The sequence below is a fragment of the Besnoitia besnoiti genome, chromosome III (genome assembly GCF_002563875.1).
Source record: "Besnoitia besnoiti strain Bb-Ger1 chromosome III, whole genome shotgun sequence".
In the NCBI taxonomy this organism is placed as follows: Eukaryota; Apicomplexa; class Conoidasida; order Eucoccidiorida; family Sarcocystidae; genus Besnoitia; species Besnoitia besnoiti.
Window position 1 is genome coordinate 3,187,855 of NC_042358.1, and position 16,483 is coordinate 3,204,337.

Below are 16,483 nucleotides of genomic sequence, written 5' to 3' on the forward strand. Positions count from 1 at the left end.
ACGTTGCGCTGTCAAGACATGGGAAAGGAGGGCGCGATGTGTAAATGGTTTTCCGCGTTTGCATCGCTTCCCCATAGGAAGATCCGCCAGAGGGAACACACACCTTTAAAAGAGGGAAGACAGCTAAACGGAGCAAGCAAACTCCGATTTTCCGCGTTTGTGGTGCGGGTCCTGTCACACGCGTTAAACGCCAAGCAGTGGAGACTGTCGAAAATAGGCCTCTCTCCGCGGATATTCCGCGCCTTCCGCGCTTTCGGCTCCTTTGTTTTCCGCCGAAAATCACCTCTAAGCTCTTGTTCTCTGCTGGTTTCCGCCTTTTGCCGCTGGATTCAAAATACTTGCTCTTCTCACAGCTGCAGCGAGCACGCCCTGCGCTGGCGAGCGGCCGATCTCTTCAGTCTCTAATCCTCCTCCTCCTCTATTTCTTGCTCTCTCTCTCTCTCCTTCTATTTCTCTCTATTGCAGCGCACTTGTTGCCCCTGGGCTTGTGCCTTCGTTCCTTTCCTTCTTTCCGCTCCCCTCACATCTTTCGCAGGCCTCCTTCCTCGGTGTATCTCCTTCGGCGAAACTGCCTCTGTGTTCGGTGCCTTTCTGCCTCTCACCGGGTCTTATAGGCTCGTCTGGTCTTCTTCTTCTCCTTCCGTCGGAATTCCCCAACCCTCCCTTCGCACCAGAGCGCCGTCGGGGAAAGAGAGGGAGCGTCTCTTTCTTTTCGCGAGTGCCGAGGAGTCGTCTCTCGCCTCGCCCCGTGTACTGAATCTGGTGTCCGCGTTTCCCTTTCCTCTCCTCTCCCTTTCTCCTTCTCTAGGCGCCTCTCGCGCCTGCTCCCTCTCTCTTCTCTCTTCTGTTTGCTCGATTTCTGTTCCTGCTTTTCCCTCTGTGAGAGTCGGCTGCGCTAGTCATGGTCCTCGTTCGCAGCCCCCGTCGGGGGCCTGCCGCGAGCCGCGTCTCCCCTTCTTCCTCGCCTTCTCGCATTCCTCGTCCTCCGTTTGCGTGCGCAACCCACGGATCCTCCAGGGCGTCTGAGCAGGGGTCTCCCCACGCGTCGACCTCAACACGCGCCCCAGAGACGACTGGCACCCGTCTCGAGTTCGAGTTGACTTCCTCAGCAGATGCCGCAGCAGCAGCGCCTCCTTCTTCTTCTGTTCTTGGCGCGCGGCGCGCCGCTGCAAACAAAGTCTCCGGCATTCCTCTCCCGCGGCTGTCTGCGCTAGGCAGTCGCGGCGAGGACGAGAGAAGCGAGAGGGCGGAGAAAAGCCGCCGCCGCGATGGAGAGGAGCCGACGGCGCCAGAGGACAGCCTCGCCCACCGGCGAGGGCTAGGCCGCGATGCCTCTTCTGCTGCCCCTTCCAGCCTCTCGTCTCGCAGGTCTCTGCGGCCTGAAGCGCCTCTCTTCGGCGCGCCTGAGTCGCTGCCGCCAGACGCCTCGATCGGCCGAAGCAGCGGCTCTCCGTCCGCTGCAGCGACCGCGTCTCCTTCGCGCACCGCCGCCGCCGACCTCGCCGCGACCGCCTCGTCGCGCGAGGGCGTGGATTCGAGTCTAGCTGCGTCCTCTCCGTCGAAGCGTCTTCGCAAAGAAGAGGACTTTGTCTACAGTTTCCTCTCGGGGCTCCGCGGCCGCGAGGCGGAGACTTCCTCCCCCCGCTCGGCGCCGCGCCCCTCTGTAGGGGACCAACTGGGGACTGCGGTATCGGAGAGCAGTGGCAGCCGCCGCGACTTCGAGCCGCCGAGTCGCGACCCCCTCGCCTCGCCACCCCCCCCTGTCTCCGCCGCGGGCCTTCCGCAGGGGGCCCTGCCTCCTCGAGAGGCGCCGAGGAGCGTCGCTGACGCCGACGCCCTCGCGACAGAGGCTGCGCCTCCACCCTCGAGTCTCCGCCGACTGTCCCTGCGGGCGCCGCGCGAGGGCGCGGAGAGCGAGGCTGCTTCGGCGTCGCTTCGCAGGCGAGTCAACGACGGGAGGGAGGCTGAGAAGCGTCGAGTGGAGGAGCTCGAGGGCCTCGCGCAGATGCTGCCTGCCTCAGAGGCGCTCCGCGACTACATGCAGCAGGCGGCGGAAGGCGCGCGAGGCAGCAGGGACCGCGACGACGCGCGGCCGCGCTTCGCTGTCCCCAAGTCGGCAGACGAATTCCGCGCGCAGTGGAGACCGCTGGTGGATGCGACCGTCAAGAAGCTGTGCGACATGACCGACGAAGAAAAACAGGTGAGTCACGACGGCCTCGCTCACGCGGCGTCTCCCGCGGGAGGCGCCGTTCTTCGCGGCTTATATGCGGACACTTGGGCCTCGTATGCAGGTCCTGCCGGCAGGCGGGCCCGCTCACACAGGAAAGCGCGAGAGGCTCTGTGCGAGTCGCAGGCTCCGTTCCCCTGTGGGGTGTCTTCTGGCGTCGTGCCAGACGAGGAGCCAGCTAGGAGACAGGGCAGAGCCTCGCGGCTTTTCCGCTGGGCGAAGGCCTTTCGCAGCGCGCCGCTCTTTTCGAGAATCCGCTCGCCTCTCCCTGTTTTTTCCTCCTCTCAGGTCACGCGCTACATCATGCTGGAGGGTCGCATGCTGCGGGCGGCGCATAGGGCCGCGGCGTCGCTGGCTTCGCGGCGAACCAAGGCGGTGGCCTTCAACTCGGAGACGCGAGAAGTCTTTCTGGAGGAAGAACAGCTGTACGAAGCGAGTGAGCGCGAGTTCGAAGTGGTGCAGCGTGTGGCGCAGGACCAGGCGGGCGGGCAGGAGAAGCTCGAGAAGCGGCTGAAGGACACGCAGCGGAAGCGCGAGCAGGCTGAGGTTTACAGACATCAGGTCCACAAGAAGATGGCGGCGCTTTCCTTCACTCGGCAGAAGAAGCTACGGCTCTTTGAGGCGCTCGAGGCTGCGAAGAAGGAGTCTTTCTCGAAGGAGAGAAGCCTGCAGGCGGTCTACCAGCTTCTCCAGTTTACCACGCGGTTCAAAGTCAACAAAGTCGAGGGCGGCCTCGTCACCGGCGCACTCGTGCCTGAACAGCAGAGCGCCCTCTTCCCGCAGCTCGCGAAGACGACAAAGAACGCCAAGCGCGCCATTCAGAACGGGCTACGGGCCGCGGGCGAAGACGAAGACCTGCCGGGACAGGAAGCCGCAGCGGAGCCTGCGATCCTTACACTCGACTGCGACAAAGAGAACGAAGGCGGAAGGGACGCCGACGTCTTGTGGGGTCTCATCGAGGAGGCACTCGGTATCGCAGACGTCCCTGTTCCCCAGCTGCTCAAGGCTGCGCGAGTGGAGTAAAGGAGGAGCAACGTGGCGTTCATTTTAGCTGGGGTGATTTTCAGCCGTGCTACTGTTGGAGCAGTGTCTAGGGAAGACTGGGCGAGCGCAACTCCCAGACGCGCGAAGCGACAGAAGAGCAAATCGAAGAAGAAGGGGCGCACCGCCCGACGCAAGAAGAGAGGGAGAAGAGGAGAGTCAGCTAAAGAGACAGAGCTAGCGCAGAGCGACGAGGAACGCATGCAGAGGCTAGCGAGAGAGACTTAGTCGCGGAGAAGTTGAGATGATGGCGGGGGGGGGGGGGGGTTGTTGAACAGTTGTGAAGCGAGTGAAGGAAGGGATCTCGTCGCGGGAGGCAGTGGAAGTTCCAGCTTGCGTGTCAAATATGCATTTATGACATGGGATAGGGCGACGAAGAACCGATGGCAGAGCTTCCTCTTTTTGTATTTCGCATTGGCAATGGCGATTAGGGGCAGGGCCACGGAGGAAGTCCGAGACGGGCGAAACAATTGACTTTAGACTGGATATAGAGGAGTGACTCAGACGCTAAGTATTATTTTCTCATACAGTTTTGTGTGTATTTCTACACAGAGGCTGTAGCCGATTCTTCCTTGGATCTAGTGCACGTAGGCTGGCAGGAGAGGCCCTCGTGGCTCTTTCTAGCAGTCCCAAAAGGGTCTCGCAACAGGCCTGAATCCTGCTAACCTCTTTCTCTCCTCTAGCCCAAATTTTCGTGCCCTCTGTTCCAGTGCCTGCATACATGTGAGCGTAGCCTTGTTTCGCACAGTATACATATCTTTACACTTACACGTATACATGCATCCGGAAACCATTCCCTGGGCTGTACTTCATGTAGCTATGGCTACAATGCATCTCAGCTTGCAAATAGGTCGACAGTGACGCATTAGCTGCGTTTCCGAGTGCCTTTCAACAACCTGTACCTCCCAACGCCAGATCGTACAGCATACATGTTCGGACGGTCCTTGTCGTGGTCTGAGTATAGCGTGTGGATGGACTCCTATTACGCCAACGTCATTCGAGTCAAAAGGGACCCCCACGTCACCCTTAGCGTCCGTTGAGGCAGCCAATAAAGGCTGTATCCGGCTGCGTATATGAGAGATCAAGGAAAGCCGCAGGACAGCAAAGCCAGTTGCGTAATACGAGCGGCATGCAGCAACCTGCCTCGAGCCCCGAGGAATCCAGTTGTGTATCGCATCTCATGGAGTAGCCTCCGAACCTGAATATTCTGCTGCAGGGATGGAGTTACCAGCCATACGGAGACGCTGCTGCAGTGCGAACAAGTAGTCCGTAACACATCGGCTGGCAACAACATAGGCATCTCACGCAATCGTAAATCAGTTGATGTGGCTCCAGAAGTGCGCAGCAGGCAGAATTATAAGTCTTCTAGACATACGAACTTGAGAGTGTGAAGGTGACGGTCACGTCTTGCGAGCTGAACTGGAGAAAAAAACCGTCCATACGGTTATGAAATTCGCCAGCGGCAGGCAAGAATCCCATGTACCATGTCGAAACTCAACTCAAACCGCATGGCGAACCCCCCCGAGTCGGTGTGCGTCACGTTTGTGATCATCATCTAGCGAAGAAAGGACACAGTCTGGTGTGCAGGTTCCGCTCAGTAGGTCGCCTTTGCCTGCGCTTTCAATTCATGTATTCAGCATGTCGTGAAATTGGGGTGAACTGTGGCGTACGTTCGATTGTCTGCCATCCACGGGATAACGGCTTCCTTGTTCCCACCCAACAGAGCGTCAGGCACAGACGTCGATGTGCATGATCGGTTTTCGCCCATCTTTCTGCGAATACATGAGTCCGAACGTGTTTTATCCTCCCTAGCATCAACTGTGGTTAGTAGCTCACTACATTGACTTGAGCACTCAGCTCGTAGTGCGACGGTGTACGCCTCCTAGAAACAGCTAGAAACAGCTGACGGCGCATACACAGGTGTTCCTTTTATGAGGCAGAACGGGACAGTCAACATGTTGAATGATGGACTAATAGCGACTGTATCCGTGTTTGACAATTCCGCAGGTGCCCTTGGCGCCGCCCCGACAACTGATGAAAACTCTACCTAGTCACCTGAATGGAACGCCCACGCGTTCGACGCGGCTTGGGAATCGCAAAGTCTGCAGACTCCTGTTCTGTGGATCAGCAGGTCTCCACAGGACACTTGCTCGCTCATCTACATTGCTCTCGCGTTGTCAGTCTGGATGTGCCGCTCGAGGTTCGCCGTCTCGCCTGGTTCCACTGTATCAGTCGCTCACCTATGCGACGGCGAGATGCTGGTAACCGCACGATCTACTACCGAGGCGGGACCCCTACGTTCCTAACTTCCTTTATCGGGGGTGTTTTGTACAAGTTACACTCGTAATGTGTGTACGTTGTTTTCAGCTTCGAAGTGAACTAGCGTGGCAGAGACGTTTAACGCAGCAGAGATGCTCAGAAGCTCGTACAGATGCAGCTCGGAACTTAGAGGGGAGCACTTGGCGAGTGTAGACCCCGGGGTTGCAGAAGCTGTAGACAGGCGATCTGCAACGGTGTGAGAAAGATGAAGCCAGAGAGGCCTTGAAGCCAAGAACGCAGCGACCATGCTGAGAAGAGACCGCGCCAGCCAGCAGCGTAACACCGGTTTCGTTGAGTAAATCCTGTTGAGCTGCATCACTGCTACCACCGCAGCTGTCAATAAACGCCAGCATGCCTGCAATGCCGACTCAGGCAGCTCCCTTCCTCGGTGACTGCTTTTTCGGAAGAACTCGAGCGGATAGGAAACTCTTCCTGCTATTCGTACAGCGGCCTCCCGAAGAGAGCGGATGACTCGTGTATGTGTTTTTCAGGCAGGGGACGCCTGCTCGCGGTAAATATTGAACTTTTTTGGAAGTTGCGCACAGCGACCGAGGTACTGCTCGTGTCGCGACAGGAAGTCGTTTGCACACATGAGCTTAAGTCTGCCCCATGCAAAATTCGGCGGGACGAGATAACACTTACAAAGAAAAAGTGTTCTGGAGGCACGCATTAAGAAGACAACTGCGATGTTGGTGCGACGAAATTGCTTAAGCTACTATCACAGAGTTGCACGTCATATAAAACAGAGAAACAGGAGAGGAATGCTCCCGCCCACAGTCCCGAAAAGCCCTTTCTTCCGAAAGTGCCAGACCTTCACTCCGCCACACCTTTTTCTGGCGCCTCCCGAAAGTTCCTTCTTTTCGCAATTTAGTTCGGATTTACTGTGGGAGCTGGCCCCCTCATGGTCCATTGCCGCGCTCCACCAGGAGCATTTCCTTGCGTGTGCGCGGAGGCGACTTCATATCACACTATTCACTGCTTCGACTGTAGACTATATGTAGAGGGGAATGTTTGCACGTTGGCCTGCCACTGTCAGTGAACCAATAAAGGCAACGAAAACGTTAGCCTCCTCGAAACCCCGAGATGTGAACTTCATGTTGAATTTTAGAGAATACTGGCATGCTGTGATCCTTTGCTCCCTGTCCCTTCTCTGCTACTTAGAAACAGTAATAGGCCGGAGGCGCGAACGACGGCAGCGCTCAAGAAAGCACGCCTTGCTCTCTCAGTTGCCTTCGTAGCTCCTGGACTTTCTCTCGCGCTGCAGATGCCGACCGTTTCTCCCGACGGGGCTCCTCTAGAAGCCGCGATAATTTGTCGTATGAACTACTGCTTCTAGCCAGAGAAAAGCGAGGAACGAGGCCAGATCCCGAGGCCGAAGACGACTGGGCAAAGAGCGGGTCGAGCTCCTTCGCCGCCGTGAAACCGCCGTTAGCTGTCTCGCACTCCGCAGACAAGTCTGAGTCCTGAAGGACATCCAGCGAGCTGTCGAGGAGCGAATCCACGCTGCCCGCCGCTGAACCGCGGAGCGCGGAAGTCGCTGAAGACGTCTCTGCGGCGAGGCCTGCAGGGCGGGTGATCCGTTTCCTCGGAGAGACGGTGGAAGCGCCTGAGAAGGGCAAACCAGACCGGAAGCCCAGGAGTCCACAGAAAGAAATGGCTTCAGAGCAACATTGCTGCCAATGAAAAAGACACCGCCGAATCTTCCACTGCCTCGCAAAGTCAAGTGCAACAGAATCGAACAGAGAAAAGTGAGGGAGCTGCCCGAGCAGCTCCAGCCTCTACATAGAAATACACGTGTTTCTATCAGCTCCTCCTGGATGTCCAACAACATTCAACAATGTGCATAGATGCGCCGTCGCATCACACGCGTTTTGCAGATAGATGTTTCTCATTGAACCTACCATGTGCGTCGCCTGCCTCTCCGTCGCTGTCAACTGACCACGCGACTCCTCCCGGTGCATCGAGCTTCTTCGTGCTGTCTGTCCTTCGCTCCTCATCCTCCTTTGCATCGTGCCCGCCCTCTTCCACTCCCAGAACGCGCAGCTGTTCATTCAGGTGGTCCTCCAACAGGCGTCTTTTGTCGTCTAGTCTCTGGTTGGCGGCCTCGCAGATCGCTCGCATGTCTGCCTCCACAGAGCCCTCATCCTCTCCGCCTTGCGCCCCGAGAGTCCTTCCGCGTTCCGTCCTCCCGACAGGCACCGACTCCGCGGGCTCCTCCGCTTGGATCAGGTCAGAAACGAAGTCGAGAAGCTCCTGTTCATCCTTGTCGGCGAATTCGGGCGCGTCTGGGGCGGCAGCGGAGAAGAAACTCTCTTTGCCCGTTGCTTCTTGGCTGTCTCGCTCTTTCGTTTCGTTCCGTAGCTTGCCGTGAGAGACGGACGGCAGCGGGAAGGGCGACACCGCGAGGACCGCTCCGGCGGGGCCTGCAGCACCCATATGAGGGTACGGACTCAAGGCGGCCAGAGGGGGGAGCGGCGGCCCTACGGGGTTGAGCACGCCGGCTGCATTCGATCCGAGCGCCATGCGCTGGATTTTCTCGAGTTCTGCGATGCGTCCCTGAAGCGAGAGGACGAAGGCCTGCAGATCGGCTCGCTCCTCCGCCCACGCGGCCGCCCGCTTCTTGTATTCAATCCGCACCTGCGTCGTCAGCTGCTTCTGCTTGCCCAGCGCACCCGCCAGCTTCTGCTCCCGCGCGGAAATTTGGAACTCGAGCAGATTCCCCTCGCGCGGGTGACCTATCTGCACCGCGGTGCTTGCCGTGGGCTTCTGCAGGAACAGAACAAAAAGATAGCGGGGAGAGAAAGAGTTAGAAAAACAGTCGCGTGCAGAAAAACGGGACAGGAGGAGCATAGTTTGTCGCGATGTCCATCCCACCCCACGCCTCGCTGCAAGATGTAGAAACGGAAGCACTGACGCGAACCTAACGCGAGGCATCACGACACGCGACACACGCCCCTGCGTATCGCTTGTTACTCCCCTTCATCCCGATACAGAACGCGATCCCGCGCTGGGGGAGAACTTCATTGCGGTTCGTAAGCGTCTCAGCAACGAGCCCGCAGACGAACCCGCTGCCTGCCTTCTGCGAGCCCGATGACCACAGACATAGGCGCAGCTGCATGGAAACTTCTGTATCTTGCGGCACGCGTTTGAACACATGCGAACTCCGCGCAGGATCCGCAGACAGAAGCCCTCCGCTTTGTGGCCTTTCTTTCGCTTTTTTACCTTGGGGGGCGCCAACTCCGCTTGGACGCCAGAAGCCCTGCATGGCGCGCTCTCCGTCTGCGTTCCACACGAGACATAATTTGCCACTTTCCAGACGAGCTCCTTCTCGGCGCTCTCGCGCGCCTTTTGATGCTCCGCGGCCTCCCTTCTCGACGTCTTGAGGGCCTCCTTCATCCGCTCCATCAGCTTGAGCATTTCCGCCAGCTTCTTCTCCATCTGAGCCTTAACCTGCTCAGAACCCCCCAGGCGGGCTGTCAGGCGCCGTAGAGTCTCGGTCTGGACTTCGTGGCGACCGCACCAGTCCTCAGCCTGGAGAAAAAGAGACACCCCACAACATGAGGGGCTGCTTCAGCAGAGTGTCATTGTTAGAAGTTAAGAAAAAATCCGTTAAATCAGCATGCAGTGGCGCACAGTGACCAGTTTTCGTGAGTCAACAGCAACGTCGTAGACCCCGGAGAACTAGTGGAAGTGCCAGTTTTGAAAGGCCGGGGGTCCCGAAGCGTAGAGCCTTCTGAGGCGAAAGGAGAATATCGGATCGCAGCTGCTTTTTCCCGCTGGCCCTGCGAAACCGTTGATTCATCGGCTTCCGCGCATCGTGGCCTGTTGAGATGTGATTCTTGCACTCGTGTTGCCAGTCACTTACTTTCATGGCGCAGATCTCTTGGATCTGTCTCTCTTTTTCGCGCTCTGAAGAGAGTCGACCGAAGGCCTCGGTCCGCTCCTTCAAGAGCTGCTGCGTGGCGGCCAGCCGCTGCTGCGTGGCGTCTAGCCGCTCCTGGAGGCCGAGGACGACGCCACTCTCCCGCGAGTTTTTCTCTTGAACAGCTTTCTTCAAGCTCTCTAGTTCGTTCTCCAGCGTCGTGAGCTCACGGTGCTGCTCTTCGCTCTTCTTCAGTCTCTCCCACGCAGGCTGCTGGGCCTTCAGTGCGAGCAACTGGAGCTTCGTGCGAGAGGCCGTCTTCAGAATCTGTTGCATCTTCTTCTCCTGCTCCTCCTTCGTTTCCTTGAGCGCCGTGTTCTCTTGAGCGAGGCGCTCGAGCTCTTTGTGCACCTCCTGAACAGAGGTTTAATTATAAATAAAAATGTGAAAAATCCATGACGAATTATGAAAAAAGATGTTTTGTTAGATCCAATGGACGGAAAAAGAAGCTGCGTGCCGTGGGCAGGAGGAAAAGACCAACGCGAGTGGCGACACACACACCACCCGACGAGCGCGCTCACCACGACTTTCTCACATGCGGGTCAACTGCCTCGACACATCACCCCAAGGAAGAGCGATCGAAGACAGCTTATCCCTTCTTGCGGATGCATTTCTACAGCAGACCGACGCTCATTCTTTTCCTCCCAGCACCAGTAAAGCAGTCGCGTGAGGCTGCTGTCTGCCGGCAACACGACAAGTACTGAGCACCATCTCACGGCCTGAGCCATCACATGCGCAGCGGCTAGGAGGACAGCTGCCTGTGTACGCAGGAGCCTCGGGATCCTCAAAGAGCAAGAAAGGTTACCTGGACATGCTTCTGCGTCGCCAACAGCAAACGCTCTTGCTCCCCCTTTCGCTTTTCGAGACCCCGAAGATGTCTGTGTGTGTCGTCGAGGTGCTTCTTGGCTCTGCGGACGAAAAAACGCAAAACAGACGCTCAGAAACGGCCGTCGCCCGCTTCACCTACAAAGAGGTGAGAATAAACCTAAATCCTGCACCGGTGCTCTACAGCTGCCCCGCGCGCGTGCAGGTTACCAAGTATTTATTATCCCAGTATAATATTATATACTACATTACTGTTCTGGACTAAAAATACATTTTTGAGCACAATTTCACAACGCTCGTCAACTCGAAAAGGCCAGACATGCACCTACTCGTTCTTGCATCCGTCTTCGTCTTCTGTGCTGGTAGCACTGATTCCGATGTCGCGGGTCTCGACGACTGCGTTGACCTCCTGCGAGCAGATATTAGGGTTGATTTCTGTGTCTCTGCTGTCTCTCTTGGATTTTCTGCTGTGGCGGCGACTGCTTCGGCTCTCGCGGGAAGACATCACTGAGCTTCGTCTGCAGCTCGCCTCTTCTTCTTCCTCCTCATCCTCTACAGTCGTCTTCGCCTTGCGTTTTTCCTTCCTTTCTTCTCGCCCCTCAGAGGACTTTTCCTTTTTCACCCTGCGCTCCAATTTCTCCTGCTTCGCCTCCAGGCTGCTTCTGGATTCCTTCTTTTTGCTGCGCGCATCTTCCCGCCCGTCGCTGCTCGACACTGCGGCGGACTGCGAAACAGAGCTTGCCTCGTCGTCCTCCTCGTCTGCAAACTCATCGGAGCTGCATGTCCTCTCTGGCTCTCGAGGGGAGACGCCCCCAGCCGTTGTGGTGCACACTGTCACAGAGCGGCTATCCGGTGCCAGCTGAGAAGCCTTCTGCTCGCCTTTCTCTGTCTTCGCCTCGGCCTTATTCGCATTCCTCCGCTCCTTCATCGAGCCTAAACTGTCGCTGCGCCCAGGCAGGGGCGCGCCGAAGTCCTGCCGCGCCGACTCGGCGAGGAGCTCGAGGAGACTGGCGCTCGGCACGCCTGCTTCTCGCAGCAAGACCTTCTCGGCCGCAGTCTGCTGCTGAGAGAGAGCCAAGCGCTGCTTCAGTGCAGCCATCAGAGGCGGCACAGGACGCGCCTCGGCCCCCTCGCCCGGGAGGAAACTCTGCGACTGGCGCCGAGCTGCCGCGCACACCGAGCTCGACCTGACCCCGTGGGGAGGCTGAGTAGGCAGCAGACGATGAGACAGACTTGCTCGCGGCGTGGCGTGGCGCGACGTGCACTGCCTCTCGAACAAGTCTCCAGGGGCGAACGAAAACTGAGAAAGCGGGTCGCAGATTGGATCATTGTCGCTACCCCCCAGACGCGCCCTCAACTGCCTGCGCATCTCGCCAAGGCCCCGCTGTGTGGAGACGTCAGCTGAAAACCTGCGAGAGGGTGCCGCCGCAAAACCGACAGCCGCCGCAGAGGGCGCCTCCACGCCTCGGTCTTCGTCGCGCCTGGCTTCAGAGATGCTTGACGTCTGCGCGCCGAGCGCCGTGGAGGGTCCTACATCAGAGACAGTTCGTAGAAAAGGCGAGTTCTCGATAGGGCGGAGTCCTTGAGTGAAGGTCGAGGAGAAGGAAGAGGATCGCGAGCAAGACACGACAGAGCCTTCCCCGTGCGATAGCGTGTGCGGAAGGCCGCCGTCTGTCACAGACGAGTTCCTCCTCGCGTCTCGTCCCTGGAGAAGCTTCTGGATGTCAGCGAGCCCAACGAGCCCTGCGGAAGGGCCGCCTGACCGCCGCGGCGACGCGTCGCCTGCAGACACCGTGCATCCCCCCACCAAGGAAGACACCGGCGCACAGCGCTCAGCGGCCGAAAAAGCGCCAGCCTCGTCTTCGAAGAGATCAGCCTTTGGCAGACTTGACAAAGGCGTGGGCGCCGCTACCCTCCTCTCCTCCAACTCAGGGCCGCGTCCGCGCAGAAACCACATCGACCAGTCAGACGCAGCAGCCGCGACCGCCGGAGGGCCTTCGCCTGGGCGCTCCCGTGGCGAAGGGGCAACCGAGCGAATGACCCCGTCGCACACATCGGCGGACCGCCTGCCGTCTCCCGCGATCACTGCGGCGGTGGCGGCCGCCCAGAGATTCGGGTCTGCTGAGGCGAAATCTGAGTTCTTGAGATTCTCGAAGAGCGGCGCGCCTTCCACAGCCCGCGGAGAAGCTTCTGTCAGATGAAGAGGGTCTCTGGACTCGGGCGAGGAAACGAGGGCCTCGGTTCGGTTGAGAAGGGCTGCGAGAAGCCCCCGCGCCGCGGCCGCGGTCGGAACCGCGCTTCCTGCCGGCGCCTCAGAGGTCGCCGCAGGGGCGGACACAGGCAGGGGCGCAGCTGGCGGCGGCGCGACGGCCGTGGACTGCAAAACGGAGAGAAGCACATCCTGAAGAACTTCGGCGACTTGCGTCTTGAGGTTTGTTTTCTCCTGTGTGGCCTGTTTGTCTCCACCTGGAGACGGGGACCCCTCTGGAGCTTCCTTCTGCGCCTCACCCGATTCGTCGACCGCCTCCTCCGCAGGCTCCTCAGAAGCCACGGCAGTATCTTCTTCGTGGCAGTCTTCACCGACTTCGTCTCCGGCGTTTTCTTCGTTTTCTGCAGCGTACTCGACTGCTTCCTCGGCAACCTGATCCTTGGACTGCTCAAGTTCTTCTTCGTCATGCTCGTCGTTCGCAGTCACATCTTCAGCGTCTTCCGCCTCTTGCTCGTTTTCCCAAATGATGCCGTTGTCTTCCTTCTCGCCCGACTGGCCTTCATCTTCTCCCTCACTCTCTACCTCTGCGACCTGCTCAGCCTCTTCTTCATAAGCTTCTTCATCGCCCTGGGTCTCGTCAACGCCCCAATCACTCTGCCCTGCTGTTTGCTCTTCTTCGTCTTCAGTATCCATGCTGGCACGGACAGGCGTCCGCCGCAGCTCCGCGTACTTCGCCATATACCGCTCTTGCAGCGCCTTCAGCTTCGCTTCTTGTTCTTCTACAGGCATGAATGCGAGGGGTTCGTCTTCTGGCTCCACTGGCTTCTTGAGCGCTTGCTGCACTCGAGCGGCCATAGAGGAGCCCGCATCGTCTCTGCCCTTTAGTTGGGTGTTAGCTTGAGATGAGACAAAAGACGATTGCAGAGAAGACGGAAAGGGACTACGAAGCTGAATCTTGTCGGCGCGTGGAGTCCGGGGCGATGCTGTCTCAGCGTTCCCCTGAGAGGCCAGACGGAGTCGCGCAGCGTTGAGAAGGGTCGCTCCCTGGTCGCAAGGCTTTTCCAGTGTTTCCTGCGCGTGCACCCACGAGTGCGACGAGGGCGAGTTCACTCCAAAGGAGGGAGAAGGAGCCCTGTCATCGTCTCCGTCGTCCGCAGAGCCGAAGCGAGGCGACCGCGGGCTGGGCCGCCCGTTCACAGTGTCCATGCCTCGCGTGAAGGAGGCGAGCAAAGTCCTGGGCCGCGAGGGACTGAAGCCCTGGCCTTTTTCCCCCTCTCCCCCTGCTCTGCGAGACCCCTTGAAGACAGCCCGAGTCCTGTCGAACCCCGCGAGCTTGTTGTTAACGTACGCTTGCAGCTCGACGAGCTCCTCCTCGTCTTCCTCTCCATCGTCGTCGTGAGGGTCCATGCGCCTTCGGCCTGAACGAAGAGATTCGGGGTCGAGGCCGCGCTGCCGCACAGAGTCCCGGCATCTGTACGTTTCTGTCTCCTCGTCGTCATATTCCCACTGGCTAGGAGCCGCGGCCTCGTCGCCGCGACGCAGGCTCAGAGTCCTTCGCAGAATTTTTTCTCCTCCGCGGCCGGACAGAAACGCGTGCATGCGCCCTGCGCCGCGCCCTGAGGCCGCAGCCACTCGACGGGCGAAGCAGCTCCCTTCCTCCTCATACTCGTCTTGCTCCATCTCCGCCTCTTCCTCGTCTTCCTCTTGGCTGGCGTACGAATGCCGGTCGACCGCAGCCCTGCCGCGCTCCCCGACGTGCGCGGCTCCAGCGCGGCTAGCCGTCGCCGAGAGCCCTCTCGACTGGCTGGTCTCCTTTGCGTCTTCGTCGTCCCCTTCCTCGTCGGACTCGTACCCGACGGCCTCTTCCTCGTCGCTCGCCGGCATGCGCAGAGATGACTGGAAGGCTTGGAGAGACTTTCTCCAGTTCAGGCGCGGCTCCACGACCGCAGCCGCCACCTCGCGTGCGCTGCTCTCTTGCAGCGTCCGCACAGTCGGCTCCACGAGCGAGGGCGGCGCCAGGCCCTCCGGGGAGCGCGGAGATCCGGCGCGGGTCCCTCGGCTAGAGAAGGGCGGGAGACCCAAGGGGCGAGGATAGCTGAAAAGCGAGTTGCAAAACGCACAGAAACAGACCAGAGCGCTTTAGCTCAGATGCACACGCGTGACAGATGCCTGCTAACACCAGAGCCAGTTGAGGCGGTCAAAGCAACCTCAGGCCTAGCCAGAGAGAGCCAGCCCATGGAAGACGGAGGCACCAGCCTCCTCGAAGCGAGAGTCGAGCCGAGAGGGCTCCAACTTCTGTTCAGTGCGTGCCCGCCGAGCGAGGCGAGCGCGCGGCCAAAGGCAGAGTTGAGCTGCATGGTGCTGAGGAGATTGCCTGTCCCTTCCTCTAGCGACCGCCACCCCGCTTACCTGCCTCTTGAGCCTTCTCGCTTCTCGTCGCCTTCGTCGTACTCAGATGAGTCCCGGTCTTCCTTCTCTTCCGCCGCGTAGCGGCCTCTTCTGGCGGCCTCTGCCCAGCCCTCACGTTTCCGCCACGCGGCGCCAGCCTGATGCCGACCAAGAGCATGCCTCTCTGCCTCCACTTCGCGCCTTTCTCTCTGTCGACCGCGCAGAAAGCAGGGGTTCTGAGCGCTTGACTCGTCGTCGTCAGTGCCTCCATCTGACGAGGCGCCCGTCGGTCGCCTCGCGCCGCCGTCTCGCCCATACACTAGGGCTGTCCCCCGCAGCCCCATGGAGTTTGACTCGATGGCGGTGCGGGAGGCCAGAAACGAGGAGACCTCGTCCTCGGGGCGAGCTCGAGAGGCGTGCGGGCGCGAAGCCGCTGGAACCGCGGCGTCTGTCAAGCGCCCTCCTCTGGCTGCGTCCGCCCAGACGTCGCCCTCCGTCGCAGACGCTCTGTGCGCGGCGCCCGCCCGAGTTCGAAGGCGGGCGCCTCCTTTGTCTTCCTCGTCTGTTGAAAAAGAAGGACGTTCAGCGCGACGGCCGAAGCCGCCGGCTGCAGACACCCTAGGGGCCTGCATCAAGGCGGGAGCGGGCCGAGACACGGAGAAATCTGCGGAGGCCAGAAAAGAACTGCGGGCGTTGAAAGAAAAGAGGCGGTGGCAGCAGAGAGGACTCGCGGCAGCACATAAAGGAAGCCGTCTAAAAATATTCACCGACAGAAGGGGGTCCAGCGTGTGTTGGCCGTGCCGCAAGACAGGAAAAGAATCGGGTGAGACGGCGGCGCAGCCCTCCACAAGCGGCGAAGAGAGTGGTTTGGAGGCGTGAACCGTTTGAAAAAGGGAAAGCAAGTGAAATCACGCGTAGAGATCTTTTTTCAAAGAGGTCTTCTCGCTGTGAGGTGGGTCAAGTCGCGGAAAACAAAAAGATAGTCTGAGACCATCGACGCGCTGAGACGTGTCGGGTCCGCTCCTTTCTTTCGGGGAGAGACGGAATAATCCTTCCACGCCGGAAGGCAGTTCTGCGGAAGCGGGAAACCGGAGGAGGGCAAGGCTTCAAGCCATGAAACTGCACGCATCATTCGCTCAAGAAACTCGACTAAGGGATTGTGCGGGACGAAGACGAGACACACGATGCCTCGACGGCTGGTCGCCAGCAATGACCTACACCTCTCCACACTTCGGGGGGATGAAGCCACGAGTGGCGGCGGCGCGTTGCCGCAGAGCCTCGCCTCCGTGCAGCGAGGGAGGGCGGGCGATGCACGCTGCAGCTACGCGGTTTGTCCTGTCTGCAGGCTGCCGCGCGAGAAATGATGTCTTCTTCAAGGAGAGACTGACTGCGCACTATTCCCAAGATATCCCGGCTCGCCCAAAGCGGCTCCGACACTCAAAGCCTTCAGAACGGAAGAAAAAGAAGAAAAACGCACTCTGCCACTGCTGGGGATGCGACACCGCCCGCCGACGCCCAGCGAACACGCACTCCGCCGGCCTCAGGAAAATCT

The 16,483-nt window shown here is 59.3% G+C and overlaps 2 protein-coding genes across 2 annotated transcripts; one reads left to right on the forward strand and one right to left on the reverse strand.

The window, feature by feature from the left end:
• Positions 1-901: 901 nt before the first annotated feature.
• BESB_047330 (uncharacterized protein) lies at positions 902-3,250 on the forward strand (the record flags this gene model as incomplete). The annotated part of the gene is made up of 2 exons (XM_029363184.1): positions 902-2,200; positions 2,354-3,250. The coding sequence occupies 2 exons, from the start codon at positions 902-904 to the stop codon at positions 3,248-3,250; spliced, it is 2,196 nt and encodes a 731-aa protein (XP_029220550.1).
• A 3,536-nt stretch (positions 3,251-6,786) lies between these two features.
• Positions 6,787-15,563, reverse strand: BESB_047340 (uncharacterized protein; the record flags this gene model as incomplete). Its single annotated transcript, XM_029363185.1, has 7 exons — positions 6,787-7,193; positions 7,489-8,353; positions 8,810-9,118; positions 9,453-9,863; positions 10,315-10,417; positions 10,664-14,638; positions 14,953-15,563. The coding sequence occupies 7 exons, from the start codon at positions 15,561-15,563 to the stop codon at positions 6,787-6,789; spliced, it is 6,681 nt and encodes a 2,226-aa protein (XP_029220551.1).
• Positions 15,564-16,483: the final 920 nt, after the last annotated feature.